The sequence below is a fragment of the Lipomyces oligophaga genome (assembly GCF_038497815.1).
Source record: "Lipomyces oligophaga strain CBS 7107 unplaced genomic scaffold V1516scaffold_2, whole genome shotgun sequence".
Taxonomy (NCBI): Eukaryota; Fungi; Ascomycota; class Lipomycetes; order Lipomycetales; family Lipomycetaceae; genus Lipomyces; species [Lipomyces] oligophaga.
The window spans coordinates 636,121-649,728 of NW_027117786.1; the positions used below are offsets into that span (position 1 = coordinate 636,121).

The following is a 13,608-nucleotide window of genomic DNA, read 5'->3' on the forward strand; positions in this document are numbered from 1 at the left end:
AATTGGATTTGTAGGAAGATCTAAGGCATGATTCGAGCTCCGATTAAAGAGATAGGGATGCGGTTTGATGCGCTGAGAAGTCGGACTTTTCTTATTTTGAAGACGAAGAATAAGTATTCGACCTCAACTGGACCTGCCAGATCTAGCACGGAATCGACATCAAAATCAACTCGGAAACCTTTATCACCCGAAGCCAAAGAGTTTCTGTCGCGACTCATTCGTGTAGACCAGGCCGGCGAGCTAGGTGCTGATCTGATCTACGCTGGCCAGCATGCTGTTTTTAAGCAGACATTACCTACGATCGCTCCGCTGATTCAACACATGTGGGATCAAGAAATTCACCATCATCGCACGTTTGACAATCTTCAGACTCGACACCGTATCCGGCCGTCGGCCTTTACTCCCATCTGGAAAATTGCTGCATACGGACTTGGAGTTGGTACTGCTCTTTGGGGCAAAGAAGCGGCAATGGCGTGTACAGTTGCTGTCGAGACCGTGATAGGCGGACACTACAATAACCAGTTACGCAGGCTGATGACAATCTTGGAGATAGAGAGTAAAGAATCGCCTGATGGCGAAGCAAGCGAGGAACTATCTGCGCTGTCAAAGATCGTAAGCCAGTTTCGCGACGACGAATTGGAGCATTTGGATACAGCGCTGGAAAACGACGCCGAAAAAGCTAGGCCATATATACTACTTACCGAAACTATCAAAAATGGTTGTCGGGCTGCTGTTTGGGTAGCGGAACGCGTTTAGAAATGATGATTTGGAAGACACATATATATTTATATTTAAATATATGTACACCTATAAGTTTTTTATCCATTGGTATCCATAATATCAGCAAAAGCTTCATTTGTATCACTTCGCCCCCAAATGCCAGTGGTCTTTGCTTCCCGGATCCGGCCCGCCCAGTACAGACCAGTGACTTCTCTATCGACGTCTGCAAGACTGTCAATAATGTCACCGCGCAACCGGGTCAACTCATACCCAGATTTGCCTGTTTTCGTGAGAATGATATCCATAATTGCAGGCATCGAAATCAATAATGAAGCGCCACCGACAGATGATGCTAGATCTTTGCAGAGTTTCAGTAATTCAGGAACCGGTAGGCGAAGTAGTTTTTGTGAATTTATCTGTAGTAAATCGCGACACGACGAGTACCGCACGAAGTTGCATAGAATGTTAATTAGCGAACCGCTAGAAACCGGAAAACTTCGCACAATCTCGGGGTTTTTCCGCGCAACCTGATCACCCGGAATAAGTGTCAATATGATCTGATCGATCTCATCACGGATTATCAGTCCTTGCACAATTTTAAGTTCTGAATCAAGCTCTTCAAATAAACCCGGCCGGTTTAAAGCTAATAATCCTAGTGCTCTCGCAGCACTGCTCCGTTCGATTGCCACCGAGTCGCTCGATCGATATATAACTGCAATTTCCTTGTATGCGGGTTTGCATAGATGGAAAATCTGAGGCGGAAGGTTGAGCTCCAGTAGAGATTCATAAAACTGTATGATGACCAGTTCCTCCAACATATCGTCCGTCTGGACAGAATACAAGATCAACTGCTCAGAGATATCATCAATGCCTTGATCAGCCGTGTCTCGAAGAATGACCAGTGTCAGTTCCTGTATTCTAGATTCCACAATAGCTGAGATATTCACTGGCTGTTTCCGGATCGTACACAATCGATTTATTATGAACGTACGAGATTGGTCATATGCTTTCAAAAACTTTCTGATGGTCCGCTCGACACGAGCAATCAATCCCTCCGATAACTTCTCGACAGAAATCAGATCAACAACACTGTCCACAACAAACTTGTTTCTGTCATCTTGGGTGCCAGAAAACCGAAAACAAGATAGTAAACTCAGCGCTGCCTGTCGAATCTTGTCATGAGTATCTGCCCGAACGGTTCCTAGCAAAACCTGCTCACTGCCAACAACTGCCTCAACCTCACTCCACGAAAGATTATTTGACGCAATAATGGGATCAATCACCTCATCCACTAATACCCGTGCTGTTTCCGCAGGTAAAGTCTGGATTTGCAGCACGCTCATTATTCCAGGCCATACGGCTGTCAGCGCCCCAGCTGGGGCGTCGCCAGATGCCCGAATTGAGTTCAAATATGGCTCAAATGCAGTCGATAAAGGTACGTTGAATCTGTCGGTTTGCTCTAAAAAAGTTGCCAAGGATGTATACGGATCAGACATAATGCTTCTGGCGATATCGGATTGTTATAAATATATGTTCCAATATTTGCTTTGAAGTGACTAGGTAATGAATATATTCCACTCGAGACCTCCCAATCCACAACTAGTTACAAAGTATCCTTGATAATACAAAAAACTCCAAATCCATGGTAAATATGACAAAAAGTGATAGAACAAATTCGAAAGCTTAACTCTATCATGAAATAAACCGCTGGAACTTCCGCCCCAATATAAAGCCCGATTTCTTTTTTGCCTGGCCATCCGCTCTATATCCCTCTTCAGCAATGTCATGTGCAGAGACAATACTGAGAAATACTTCTTCCAGACTAGTCTGATTTACAGAGTAAAACTTGACACCGATATTCTTCTTTGCAGTCTCGATCGCTTTAATTATAGTCAAAATATCTAGACGGGATTTCGTTCCTCGACTGTCAATAGCAAGTTTCACTTGTCCGTGATACATAATATCTTCGACAGTGACATCGTTTTCTGGAAACCGTCCGCAAGCCCAATCGTATATTTGATTCATCTCCTCCGTCGTGGCTCCAACGCCAGAAGCACAAATAAAGTGGACAGAAACAGCATGCCCATACTGCTCCCGCAGGTAGTCGCAGGTACCTACCGCTAACAAACTTTTCGCCAAAATACCTGCCCGCACTGCTAGTGCTGATGCCTCCTCCATGCTGTGGGTGGTCAATACGATGCTACGACCGCCCGCGACCTTTGATAATGTTCGCCACATAACGCGTTTGCTAGCGGCATCCATGCCGGACGAAGGTTCATCGAGAAGCAGCACAGTCGGATTCGCCATTAGCGCAATTCCGAGAGACAGTTTCCTCCGATTTCCTCCTGATAACTTCCCAGCCATCCGCGATCTAAACCTGGTCAATCCTACCGCGTAAATCAAAGAGTCCACATTGTGTCGCATTTCATCGCCTTTTAGACCCCGCAGGCGGGCATAAAACTCAAGCGTTTCTGCAGCCGTCATATGATCGATCGAATCAAACTGAGGACAGACTCCAAGGTACGACCGAGCTCGCGCCCGATCCCCGGAAACAGTCACATCTTCAACACATATCACACCAACTGATGGAACAATTTCTCCACGAATCATATTGAACATGGTCGATTTGCCGGCTCCATTAGGTCCTAATAAAGCAAGACATTCGCCTCGTGCGACCCCAAATGTTACGTCGTCAACAACAAGATTCTTTCCAAACTGTTTGGAAACATGAATTATCCGTAGTCCTTCGGGATTATTTGAACCCTCAACTTTTGCAATTTCCGTCGCAACATCTTGATTCAATGGGACTTTATCCTCGCTGCTTCCAACTTTCTGCAATTTCCGTTGAACTCGAATCCTGTACCGACCGGAGTCCCACCATATCAAAATAGCAAACAAAGCAATAGACTGGATACAAAGATAAAGAATAGGCTGTCCAAACGCATGAAAGCTACCCAAATATGAAACTTGCACTTCTCCGTTACAAAGCGAACTAAATAGATTCAGCGATACAAATGTAGCCCGCACTAAATTAGACACTGGCGAAAAAACACACATTACATATGTCAGAATCCGCAACGTATTGTCTACCACCCGCGCGGAGACGTAGACATTGATAGCCAGATATGCTAGAATATAGCATAGGAAATACGCACATTCGTATCCTGCTGTGATGGCAAACGCGGCAAGTTGAGATTCCGAAAATAGCGAGATTACATACGACATCAAAATTGAGGCAACTGATTCTAAAACCATCACCACAAAGAGGTAACCTGGTCCAACCCATTGATCACTCCTGGAGACAAAAATTCCTATCAAAATCGCACACACAACGAGAACAGCAGAAAAGTCAAAAAGAAAATGGGATGTCCAAAGCGGAAGAACCCGTAGTCCATTTGAGTAGTGTAACGCGCGAACGTGCCTTATTCGTTCAACTGTTGGATATAGCGATGCAAAAGCAGGAAAAACGCTGAATGCAAGAGAGAAAAACACGATAAACAATAGAGAATCTCCAGTCGAGTCCGACCAATTATACTGGAAGGGTGAATAGTCCATCAAAATCCTCGCAGTTCCATTCGCGCGAATATTGTTAAATGCATTCATCAGCAATGGTGAAAAAATAGCTCCTCGGCTCGCTGTGTTCAAGTCACTTCCTGCGTCAAGCCTCAATGCTAATGTCGCAGGCTTATCGAAATACAATCCTCCCGGTAAAATTTCTGAATAGTTCGCATCGATGGCTGCAATAAATGAGTTATAACCATTATAAAAAGTAGTTTCATTCAAAAGAGTGGAGGATGAAGTAGAGGATGTATTTGATCCATCTAAACCATTGAAATATGATTGAAGTCCAGGGGCCAAACTTCGTATCGTTGGTTCAGTACCCATAATCAGATTCACAGTATAATCCGATAAGAACGAGCCGAATGAATATACATGTTGGTTAGAAGCTTGATCTTCAATATTACAGGTGTTTGCAGCGTAGTTTCCAACAAATCGTGAACTGATGCCACCAACAATCAATGGAACTAAAACGATTCCTAGAATGGAGATTGGATTCCGATACGTGACAATCACACGTTTCCAAAGCATTGTTCTTAGTTGACCTAACAAGTTAATACTTGAAACTGATTAATAGAGAAAAGTGGACAAACCTCGAAATCCAGTAAGTGATCCAAGATGTAAATTGAGTTTGTCCGAATTCAATTCTTCTTCAAATTCCTCCGATGTATTCTCTGTTACCTCGGCCCTAGCGTCGAGTTTGTTCATTACCTCGCTGTCATTAAATGAAGATGAGTCGGAGCGCAAATTTTCGTCAAGCAGCTCACGGATCTCGGGATCTGAGTCAGCTACTAGCTTTAGAAATACGCCTTCCAGATCTGGTCCAGAAAGCCTAGCTCCAGAATAACCTTGCGCCTCCAATCGTTCCACAAGGCTAATTGCACTTTCAGCATCTGGTGCTTCGTAGACCAGCTCTTTGCCTGATGCTGGCATGATACTAAATACACGATATCCAGAGCCCATACTCTGCTTAAGCGTGACGGGAGAACCGCTGGCCCTCAACTCTCCCTGTACAAGAATATTAACGTCATCTGCAAGAAAGTCCGCTTCGTCTAAGAAATGGGTTGTCAAAATAAGCGTTCGCGAACCACGAGAGGCCAACAAAATTTCCCAAATCTTTCGACGTGAGAGTGGATCAAGGCCGGACGATACTTCATCAATACAACAAACATCCGACCCGCCAACGAACATGCAGGCCAATTGTAATTTCCGTTTTTGACCACCGGATAAATTTTTCGAAAGAGTTGTACGCTTCTGATCTAGATCGCACTGCTTAATTAACGCATCAACCTCCTTCTCTAAAGAACTCCCAGTAGATGTAGAACCCTTTATGCTTCCAAACACTCGGATATGTTGCTCAACCGTCAATAAATCCCACATAACGTTTTTCTGAGGACATAAACCAAGAGAGGTGCTGTTGTTAAAAACAATCTGCCCAGACGTAATAGACTGTAGACCACTAATCATATCAAGAGTGGTAGTCTTTCCTGATCCATTCGCACCAAGCAAACATGATAACTCACCAGATCGGAAAGATGTACTTAGATCCTTGACTGCCTGAACAGGAGTGATTTTCTTGGACTTCCAAAATAGCCCTTGAAATGACACGGGCGTATACGTCTTATATACGTTGATTAAAGAAAGTGCATAGTTTTCTGGAACAAGCTCAGGATTGATAACCCTATCAGACACTCCGTAAATCCATTTATCGAGTCCAATAGCAAGGAAAAAATAACCAGGGATTGAGAGTACAACTCCTATGTAGAATATTCCAGGCGCAACATATCCTTCCGGTGGGACATGAATCAACGAAACTGGCATCGAGGCAGCTTCGAAACGAGAACATTCTTGCATAAAAAATATGTAGTTCATAGGGGGGAATATGAATCCTAAAACTCCAGACGTGGCACCATTGTGAGGCCCTATGCTTCGCTGAACAATGCACATAACTCCAAGCAGAATACAAATGCCTGTCGATACAATGCCGGCAAACTGCGCATGTCTAAATGGCTGGGCGAGGACAAGAGCAAAACATAGGTTAGAGATTCCTGAAAGAATATGGAAGAACACGTGGATCGCACCGTTGGATAGTTTGAAAAGTAATACTGCTGCACAAATTCCTTCAAGAATCCAACCAAGGAGGTAGAACAATGAGAAAGAGATGAGAAAGGCGAAGTATCGAGATGAAGGTCTACACCCCATTGTATCCATCAATTTTGAAAGACCAACTTCTCGCTCCACAGCCACTATTCCTGCCAAATGATAGACCACACCTATGATTGCAAGATAAAAAGCAGCCGAAAGATAATTTCGAACAGAAGTCATGAAGTTCTTGCGAACTGCATCACGATGCTGCCTGTCGTTCAGAGACGTGAATCCAATTGTATGAGGAGAATCGGTGACAGCGTCTATACCGAGCAACGCAGAATCGACTGCCCATTGAGCTGGAAGCTGATAACGCTGGACATCGGAATTGTCGGTCTTTGCATAGATGCCAGTAAGATCCGGATCGGCTCGAAGTGAATAGTTATATACTTTGTTTTCAGAATCAAAGGAATGCCATTCGATAGCAATAAAACAGTTGCTAGAGCCTCGCAAAGTTATTCGGCACGTTTCCAGAAGCTCTTTTGTACCGTTGAGTTCCATGACTTGGGAATCAGGAAGACCTTGGGTAACGGTTTTCATTACTTGCCGAATTTCATCCGTCAGGGCAAAGTCGTCGGAGGGTAGATAGACAAATATGCGTGAGCCCAAAACGTCAGAAAGCTGATGCATAGGTATAGAATTTCCTATGCCATAGGAAGCAGATGGCACATAGAGATATTGTGAGCCGGACTGGTTACTTTGCATTAGAACTAGAACTAGAGCAAGTACAACAGATATGCGCACTTACGATCGCATACATGAAAATAACAGGAAGAATAAGAGCACGAAAGCATGACTGGTAAAACGTCTTGCGAAATACTATCATGCACTTACAGACCAGTGCGAAGACCTCTCCTCGCCCCCAGAAACTTGATATCTTTAGTAGTGCCATTGTTCTCGATCGGACGGTAATTAACCGACCACGCACAACGAGTGCCTATATCATGTACTGAATAGACTAACAAAGGCTTTTGTCAACAAACTTACTGTTGGGCACAAAAACTTTTCTCCCTGTAAAAGATACTCCAAAATTCCTAGTAAAAAATGATTAATGGACTAGTGGAGAAGCGAATTAATGGACCTGTGGCTTGGGAGGCCGCTTAGGTACTCCGTTTGTTGTACTCTTGGGCGATAAGAGTCTCCTGGTAAACTTTCTGGTAAATAGTTTTCGTATACTAGTTCACCACTGTGGAAATTTTTTTTTTTACGAGATCTGATGATCGGTGTTACGGCCAGAGCTGCTTCAATTCTGAATATTGCAGGTCGCGAGACCTTCTTTCCTGGAACTGGTCTTCCCGAGGTGGGTCGCGTGGAGCAGGCTTCACGAACGAAGACTTCTTTAGGCAATGAAGCATGCGACAGCAAGTTCAATTACTAAGCTACAACGTATACATTATCTTGATTCAGTGCACCCCAATTCAGTCTCGTACTAATCTCAAATCGCTCAATTTAGCTTTGCAAGAACAGACTTGACATGTTCAGCAAGCTCATCAAGACTAACGTCTGTTCCGTCATCAGAGGCATCGCCCTGTCCTAGTAACTTGACTTTCACCTTTCCGAGACCGTATTCATCTTGTCCTAGTATGACAGCAACCGGTGCTCCAACTTTCTCGGCGGCGTCAAACTGCTGGCGCACTTTAGGCTTGCTTTTGTAGAGATATTCTGCGCTGATGCCAGCCCTCCACAGGCTGCTTGCAACAGAGAGCCTTTCAGGAAGAAAGCCTGTCCATTCTTTGCCGCCTCCAAACGCCATAACATAGACTTGGGTATGACTACCGCGGATTTTGGCCATATCTTCTTTTGCTTTAATCAGGGAAAAAATGCGTTCGACGCCGAACGAAATACCAACGCAAGGCATGATAGCCTTCTTTTTGGACTGAGAGAACATGCCTACCAGCTCGTCATATCGGCCACCTGCAGCGATCGATCCGACCCCAACAAACTCAGATACGTCGTCGTCCTCATTCGCAGACTTCTTTGTCGATTTTCTCTTTTCGCCATTTTCAGTGCTCGCGGCGGAAACAAGCGGTGGAGCGGAAGCACTGGTTACACATTCGTAGATGATACCTGTATAATAGTCCAAGCCTCGTGCAAGAGACATATCAAACGAAATCTTAGACAAAACTCCAAATGCTTCGAGGTAAGTTGCCAGCAGCTCCATGTCAGAAACGCCTGACTTGGCGGACTCATTTGCCATTAAGGCCTCGTCAGCTCTAAGTTTTACAAGCAGCTCGGTGCTTCCACGGAGTTTAACATATTCCCCAATTTTGTCAGCTACATCTGCATCAAGTCCTTTATCGTCGGTCATTTCTCTTTTAACTTCCTCCCACGGTAGTTTGTCAAGCTTATCAACCGCAGAACTAATCTTGCGAACATCTGCTTCAGGAACTCCGCAAACCGTGAAAATTCCGTCTAAGATCTTGCGATGATTGACTTTGATCGTGAAGTCGTCAATTCCAACCGCAGTCAACCCTTCGACCGCAATGGCAAGCGCCTCAGCGTCAGGGATCATGTTCTCGTAAACACCGGCAATGTCAAAGTCGCATTGGTAAAACTCGCGCATGCGACCTTTCGTCATGGCAGGCTGGTCTCGTCGATAAACTTTAGCAATATGATATCGTTTGATATTCTGGATCGTAGGGTTCATAGCCAGAAAACGTGCAAACGGAACTGTAAGATCATATCGTAATGAACATATCTCACCGCCCTGGTCCTTGAGATCGTAAATCAGCTTTGAATCTTCACCATATTTTCCTGCCAAAATCTCTCGAAGTTCAAAAACGGGCGTGTCTATAGTTACTCCTCCATGACGCTTAAATACCTCTGTAATTGTATCAAAAATCTTGCTTCTTAAAACCATATCTTTTCCCTCCCAATCTGAGCCCACCAGTTAGTTACCAATACACCAACACAGCGCAAAGTGTAAAATACCTTTAGTCCCCTTTGGAGTCTTAAGTGTAAAACCTGGAGCCTTTTCCTTTTTGTCGTCCTTGGCCATAGTGCTGTATTCGTAATATTCCAGGCTTTGCCGTTGAGTAGTCAAAACACCAATTCCTGAACTGGCTCTGTACTGCAGTGATCTTACACGAGTAATATTTCCAACTTGTATTATCGCACTCCGAATAATCTCAATTGTCATCAACTTTGATTGTTCTCACTCTTTATGTTTTTTTGTTCAGTCTTGATTGTCTAACTGCACTGCCAAAGAATTTATTTTCTCCGTGATGATTATTTTTTCTGCAATTTATGAGTCACGTGTATACCGAGATCCCATCTCGGTATAATCAGATCAACTGGGATAGGTGAACTATCATGTACAGGTCTCAAACGAGCACAAATGACGGCTTTTATACTACCTACGGGCGCTTCGTGTACCGTTACAAGTGCAGCAACCGAATTGACATGGATATTGGGAAATACAGAGAGTTACGTGGTAAAGCATAACGAGCAGCAGTTGGTCAAATTTCAGCGCAAGTCCAACTCGATTGATCTGGAAAAGGATGATGTCCCCGAAATTCCTATATCGTATAAATTGTGGATCGCATTATATATTTTGTTTGAAAAGTTTCCTACGACTGATTTATTTGTTGGAGAACTCCGATTCGCGATATCGTTCGGTGATCGAAGAATACTTTCTCCATTTTTAGCTGAGGAAGGAGATGAACATCGACTTTGTATTCACGCTTCAAGGCATATCTTTTTCCAGTATAATCTTCCACCAGCAATTGGTTTATCTTATTTGCAGACATGGAGACTTCAGACTACATCGGCATCCGCGATCCCAACTGATTATACCACCGATCTCAACTCGACTGGAATAGCTGTTCAACATCCTGTTCGGCCCATCAAACCACCGCCCGGTACTTTTCTTTATGGGCGATACATACCGAAATTGAAGCAACATCTCACGTTCCGCGTACTCAATTCCCAAACTGATTTAGAAGTTTTCAAAACCTGGATGCGCCTCGACAGAGTCAACCGGTTTTGGAATATGGCGAATGCCGACCACGCTGGATATCTGAAGAAACAGCGTGCTGATAAACATACCATCCCCATCATAGGTTCCTTTGATGGCCAAGATTTTCTATACTCTGAACTTTACTACGTCGCCGAAGATCATCTCGCTCCATATACTTCTGGTCTAGCCGGCGAATTCGACATGGGCTTCCACCTTCTTGTAGGCAACGAATCTCTCAGAGGCCCTCACAGAGTACACCAATGGCTCCCTTCTATCGTTCATTTACTATTCCTTGAAGATACTCGGGTTAATGCTATCTTTCTCGAGCCTAGATCTGATAACGAAAAGCTGATTTCGTATTTACTTCAACTAGGTTTCACTAAACATTTCGAGTTCCAGTTCCCTCATAAAAAGGCAGCTTTAATGCGTATAGAGCGCCATATATTTTTTGCTTCATTAATTTTCTAATATGTTAATTTTGATCTGCACTTACAAATTATTATAATAAAACTTCAAGTTTGAGACCTTCAGGCTTAAATTGTACATTCCAAATACAAATCCTACTACAACTTAAATCAATCATTCAAGAACCTCAAAAGTATTTTGCCCAATGATAGAACTGAGTTCTCTAGAAAATCATAACAACTTTATGCATAGAATCACGCAATTGTCTTGCAAGCTTTGGATCGTACGTGTAATGAAAATTCTATATATTAAATTAGATCAAAAAAAGAAGAAGATGTCTAGTTGATTAATAAATATCTTAATCCTTTCGGTCGGTCGAGGCAGTGGAGGGAGTAGGAAGAGCCGACTTCTTCTTGCCTTGCTGGATCTTGGCAACAGCATAAACAAGTCCAGCAAGGAATCCAATGAAAATTGCAGTCACTGAGAAAAACGTAACAGGAGCATCGAAAAAAATGAGTCCTGAAAGCGCAATGGGAAGTTTATTTAGGGCTCCCACCATGGAGTAGGTGGTCGACGAGGTCACACGAACACACCAGGCAGAGGTATACGAAATGAAAACCGTCGAAAGACCGGAGAAAATCATCGCAATAATAAGAGCAGTACGCTGCGCAGGAGGGAAGTTAGCAGAGACGTTCTCAGATGACCAATTCTCAACAACAAGCGAGCATAAAAAGAGAACTGGGATGGAAAGAAGATTATTATAGAACATTGTGTCGAAGTCCTTGAAATTTGTGAGTTTGATACGCTTACGCATGCCCAGAACATAGGTAGCAGAAGACAAGCAGTTAAGGAACATCCAGAGATAGCCAGCATTAAGAGTAGCGATAGTAGTAGCTGCGCTCTCGTCAGATCCGTAGGATGATATAACACTCGAGATATCTGCCCAAGCAGCGACAACGGAAGAAAGAACCATAAGACCGAAAGAGAAAAGGGCCAATCCAGTAACAGATCCACCAAACCAAAGAACCTCACCATAAGCAATGAGAATAATGGTAAGGTTCTTGAAGATAGTATAGACAGGAATGGAAAGATATTGGAGAGCCTTGGAAGAGGTGTAGATCATCACAACAAGTAAAGTCGAGATTGGGAACCATTTTTTAGCCTCTTGCAAATTAAAGTCGCGGTAAGTAATCAAGCCGAGAGACTTGCAGATTTGGATGGCGGAAACACAAACGAGAGACTAAATTTTCCAGAATGGTTAGTAACTTGGAATAAAGCCAAATCTAAGACGGATAAAGAAACAGGAAAACAAAATTATAAAAAATACTTAAAGGGGGAAGGTGCGGACAGGTTAAGGGGCTTTGCTGCAGCAAGATGCTGCGGCGCCAAAGAGCTGTACACGGACCGCAAGAAAGACAAGAGACACAAAAAAAGATAGATGCGAACATAAAATGGGTATGCGACAGAGCAGAAAAGCAAAAAAGCACAACAAAGTAGGACTGCTACTAACCTGGACCATCAAAAGGAAGAAATTAAGATTGAAAGAGTAGCCTGAAAGGACGAACTTGTTTGTAGTGGTCATGAGGATGGACGCGGCACAGTAAGAAAAGATGGAGATCAGAGGCGAATTAGTGACCGCAGCTAGAGGGTCGCGCTTCTTAACGCCGCCAGCCATTGAGCCAAGTTCGTTGGCAAGGTCAGGCATTTCAAGTTTGTAGTCTTTTTCCTTTTCCAAAGCCATTATTAATGAATATTGAAGGGATACTGTGTATGAAGGTGCTGAAAGGCTCTAGGTGGGTGGTCAGGTAGGTTTGAGCGAGGTGGTTTTGACACGCGTCTTCGGACTGCGATCGATAGTCAATAATCCGACTCGAAAATACAGCAAAACAGAACAGAAGACAGAAAAACAAGAACAGAGACAAAGCAATTGCAAAACTCACATTGATCGAGGACAGAAATTTAGAAGACAAAAATGTATTGTCAAAACGGACGACTGGCAAGACTGAAGAGAAAGAGAAAGAGAGAGCGGGAGAGACGAGAAAGAAATAGCTACAACTGTAAGAGGCGGCCACCAGCCCATCCAGCGCAAGCTCCACCGCCAAAACAGGCTTTCCCAGCGGCACCAGTTCGCAGCCAATGTTTGGGAGCAGCAAAATAGGGACACGGAACCGAGAAAAGGGTTTCCTGAGAAGGCTATCAGATATCCCAAGTAGGCATGCTAGCTTCCCTATACAGCTAGCGGAGGCAAATCTGACAACGGCACAAGCCTGTTGTTGGCCTGCAGAGCCCGGGATTAGCAGCAGAAGCAGGAGTAGACGACGACAGCGAGAAGCAGCACCAGCAGAAATATAACATGCAGATGCATGGACAGCAAAAAGTGTGAGGCGAGCTGCGCGAATAAGAGGACCTGTGAGATGCATAGGGGTGAAATCTGTCGACGGTTTCGGCTAGAATGCTCGAATGCTCTAATGCCCAGCTGAGATTAGGCCGAGCAGACATACAAAATTAAGTTTACAAGCACTTAAAACAAGAACACGGCAGTTATGCAGCTACAGATAATATCGACGATGATGAGTGGGAGACAAGAAGAGCCGGTGCTGTGTTTAGAGATATTGGCCAGGTACCGGGAAATCCTACTTTATTTGACTTGACTGCTGGGTGGGTGGTGCAGAGTTACCCGACTGCTGATTGCAGACTAGCTAAAGCCTCGCCATAGAGACTACTGTACGTACTAGTTCAGCAAATCCAACAACCAGAGATTAGAGAAAATTGACTACCTGTGTTCGACAGGAACCGCATCTGGATCCTCAGTTTTGAGCCGT

The 13,608-nt window shown here is 44.0% G+C and overlaps 6 protein-coding genes across 6 annotated transcripts; 2 read left to right on the top strand and 4 right to left on the bottom strand.

Annotated features, from left to right (window-relative positions):
• Positions 1–13: 13 nt before the first annotated feature.
• On the top strand, positions 14–833 carry V1516DRAFT_670615 (ubiquinone biosynthesis protein COQ7-domain-containing protein). The gene has a single exon (XM_066921402.1). The coding sequence runs from the start codon at positions 28–30 to the stop codon at positions 754–756; it is 729 nt and encodes a 242-aa protein (XP_066778810.1). The 5' UTR covers positions 14–27; the 3' UTR covers positions 757–833.
• On the bottom strand, positions 610–2,361 carry V1516DRAFT_670616 (uncharacterized protein). The gene has a single exon (XM_066921403.1). The coding sequence runs from the start codon at positions 2,214–2,216 to the stop codon at positions 819–821; it is 1,398 nt and encodes a 465-aa protein (XP_066778811.1). The 5' UTR covers positions 2,217–2,361; the 3' UTR covers positions 610–818.
• On the bottom strand, positions 2,362–7,481 carry V1516DRAFT_670618 (uncharacterized protein). The gene is made up of 3 exons (XM_066921404.1): positions 7,172–7,481; positions 4,872–7,113; positions 2,362–4,823 (listed from the first exon to the last, which is right to left on the bottom strand). Exons 1-3 carry the CDS (start codon positions 7,313–7,315, stop codon positions 2,413–2,415), a joined length of 4,797 nt encoding a protein of 1,598 aa, XP_066778812.1. The 5' UTR covers positions 7,316–7,481; the 3' UTR covers positions 2,362–2,412.
• Positions 7,482–7,867: 386 nt separating this feature from the next.
• V1516DRAFT_620532 (uncharacterized protein) lies at positions 7,868–9,421 on the bottom strand (the record flags this gene model as incomplete). The annotated part of the gene is made up of 2 exons (XM_066919491.1): positions 7,868–9,300; positions 9,355–9,421. 2 exons carry the CDS (start codon positions 9,419–9,421, stop codon positions 7,868–7,870), a joined length of 1,500 nt encoding a protein of 499 aa, XP_066778813.1.
• Positions 9,422–9,747: 326 nt separating this feature from the next.
• V1516DRAFT_670625 (acyl-CoA N-acyltransferase) lies at positions 9,748–10,934 on the top strand. The gene has a single exon (XM_066921405.1). The coding sequence runs from the start codon at positions 9,761–9,763 to the stop codon at positions 10,847–10,849; it is 1,089 nt and encodes a 362-aa protein (XP_066778814.1). The 5' UTR covers positions 9,748–9,760; the 3' UTR covers positions 10,850–10,934.
• Positions 10,660–12,813, bottom strand: V1516DRAFT_670626 (uncharacterized protein). The gene is made up of 3 exons (XM_066921406.1): positions 12,727–12,813; positions 12,297–12,630; positions 10,660–12,026 (listed from the first exon to the last, which is right to left on the bottom strand). The coding sequence occupies exons 2-3, from the start codon at positions 12,525–12,527 to the stop codon at positions 11,145–11,147; spliced, it is 1,113 nt and encodes a 370-aa protein (XP_066778815.1). The 5' UTR covers positions 12,528–12,630; positions 12,727–12,813; the 3' UTR covers positions 10,660–11,144.
• Between the last annotated feature and the right edge of the window lie 795 nt (positions 12,814–13,608).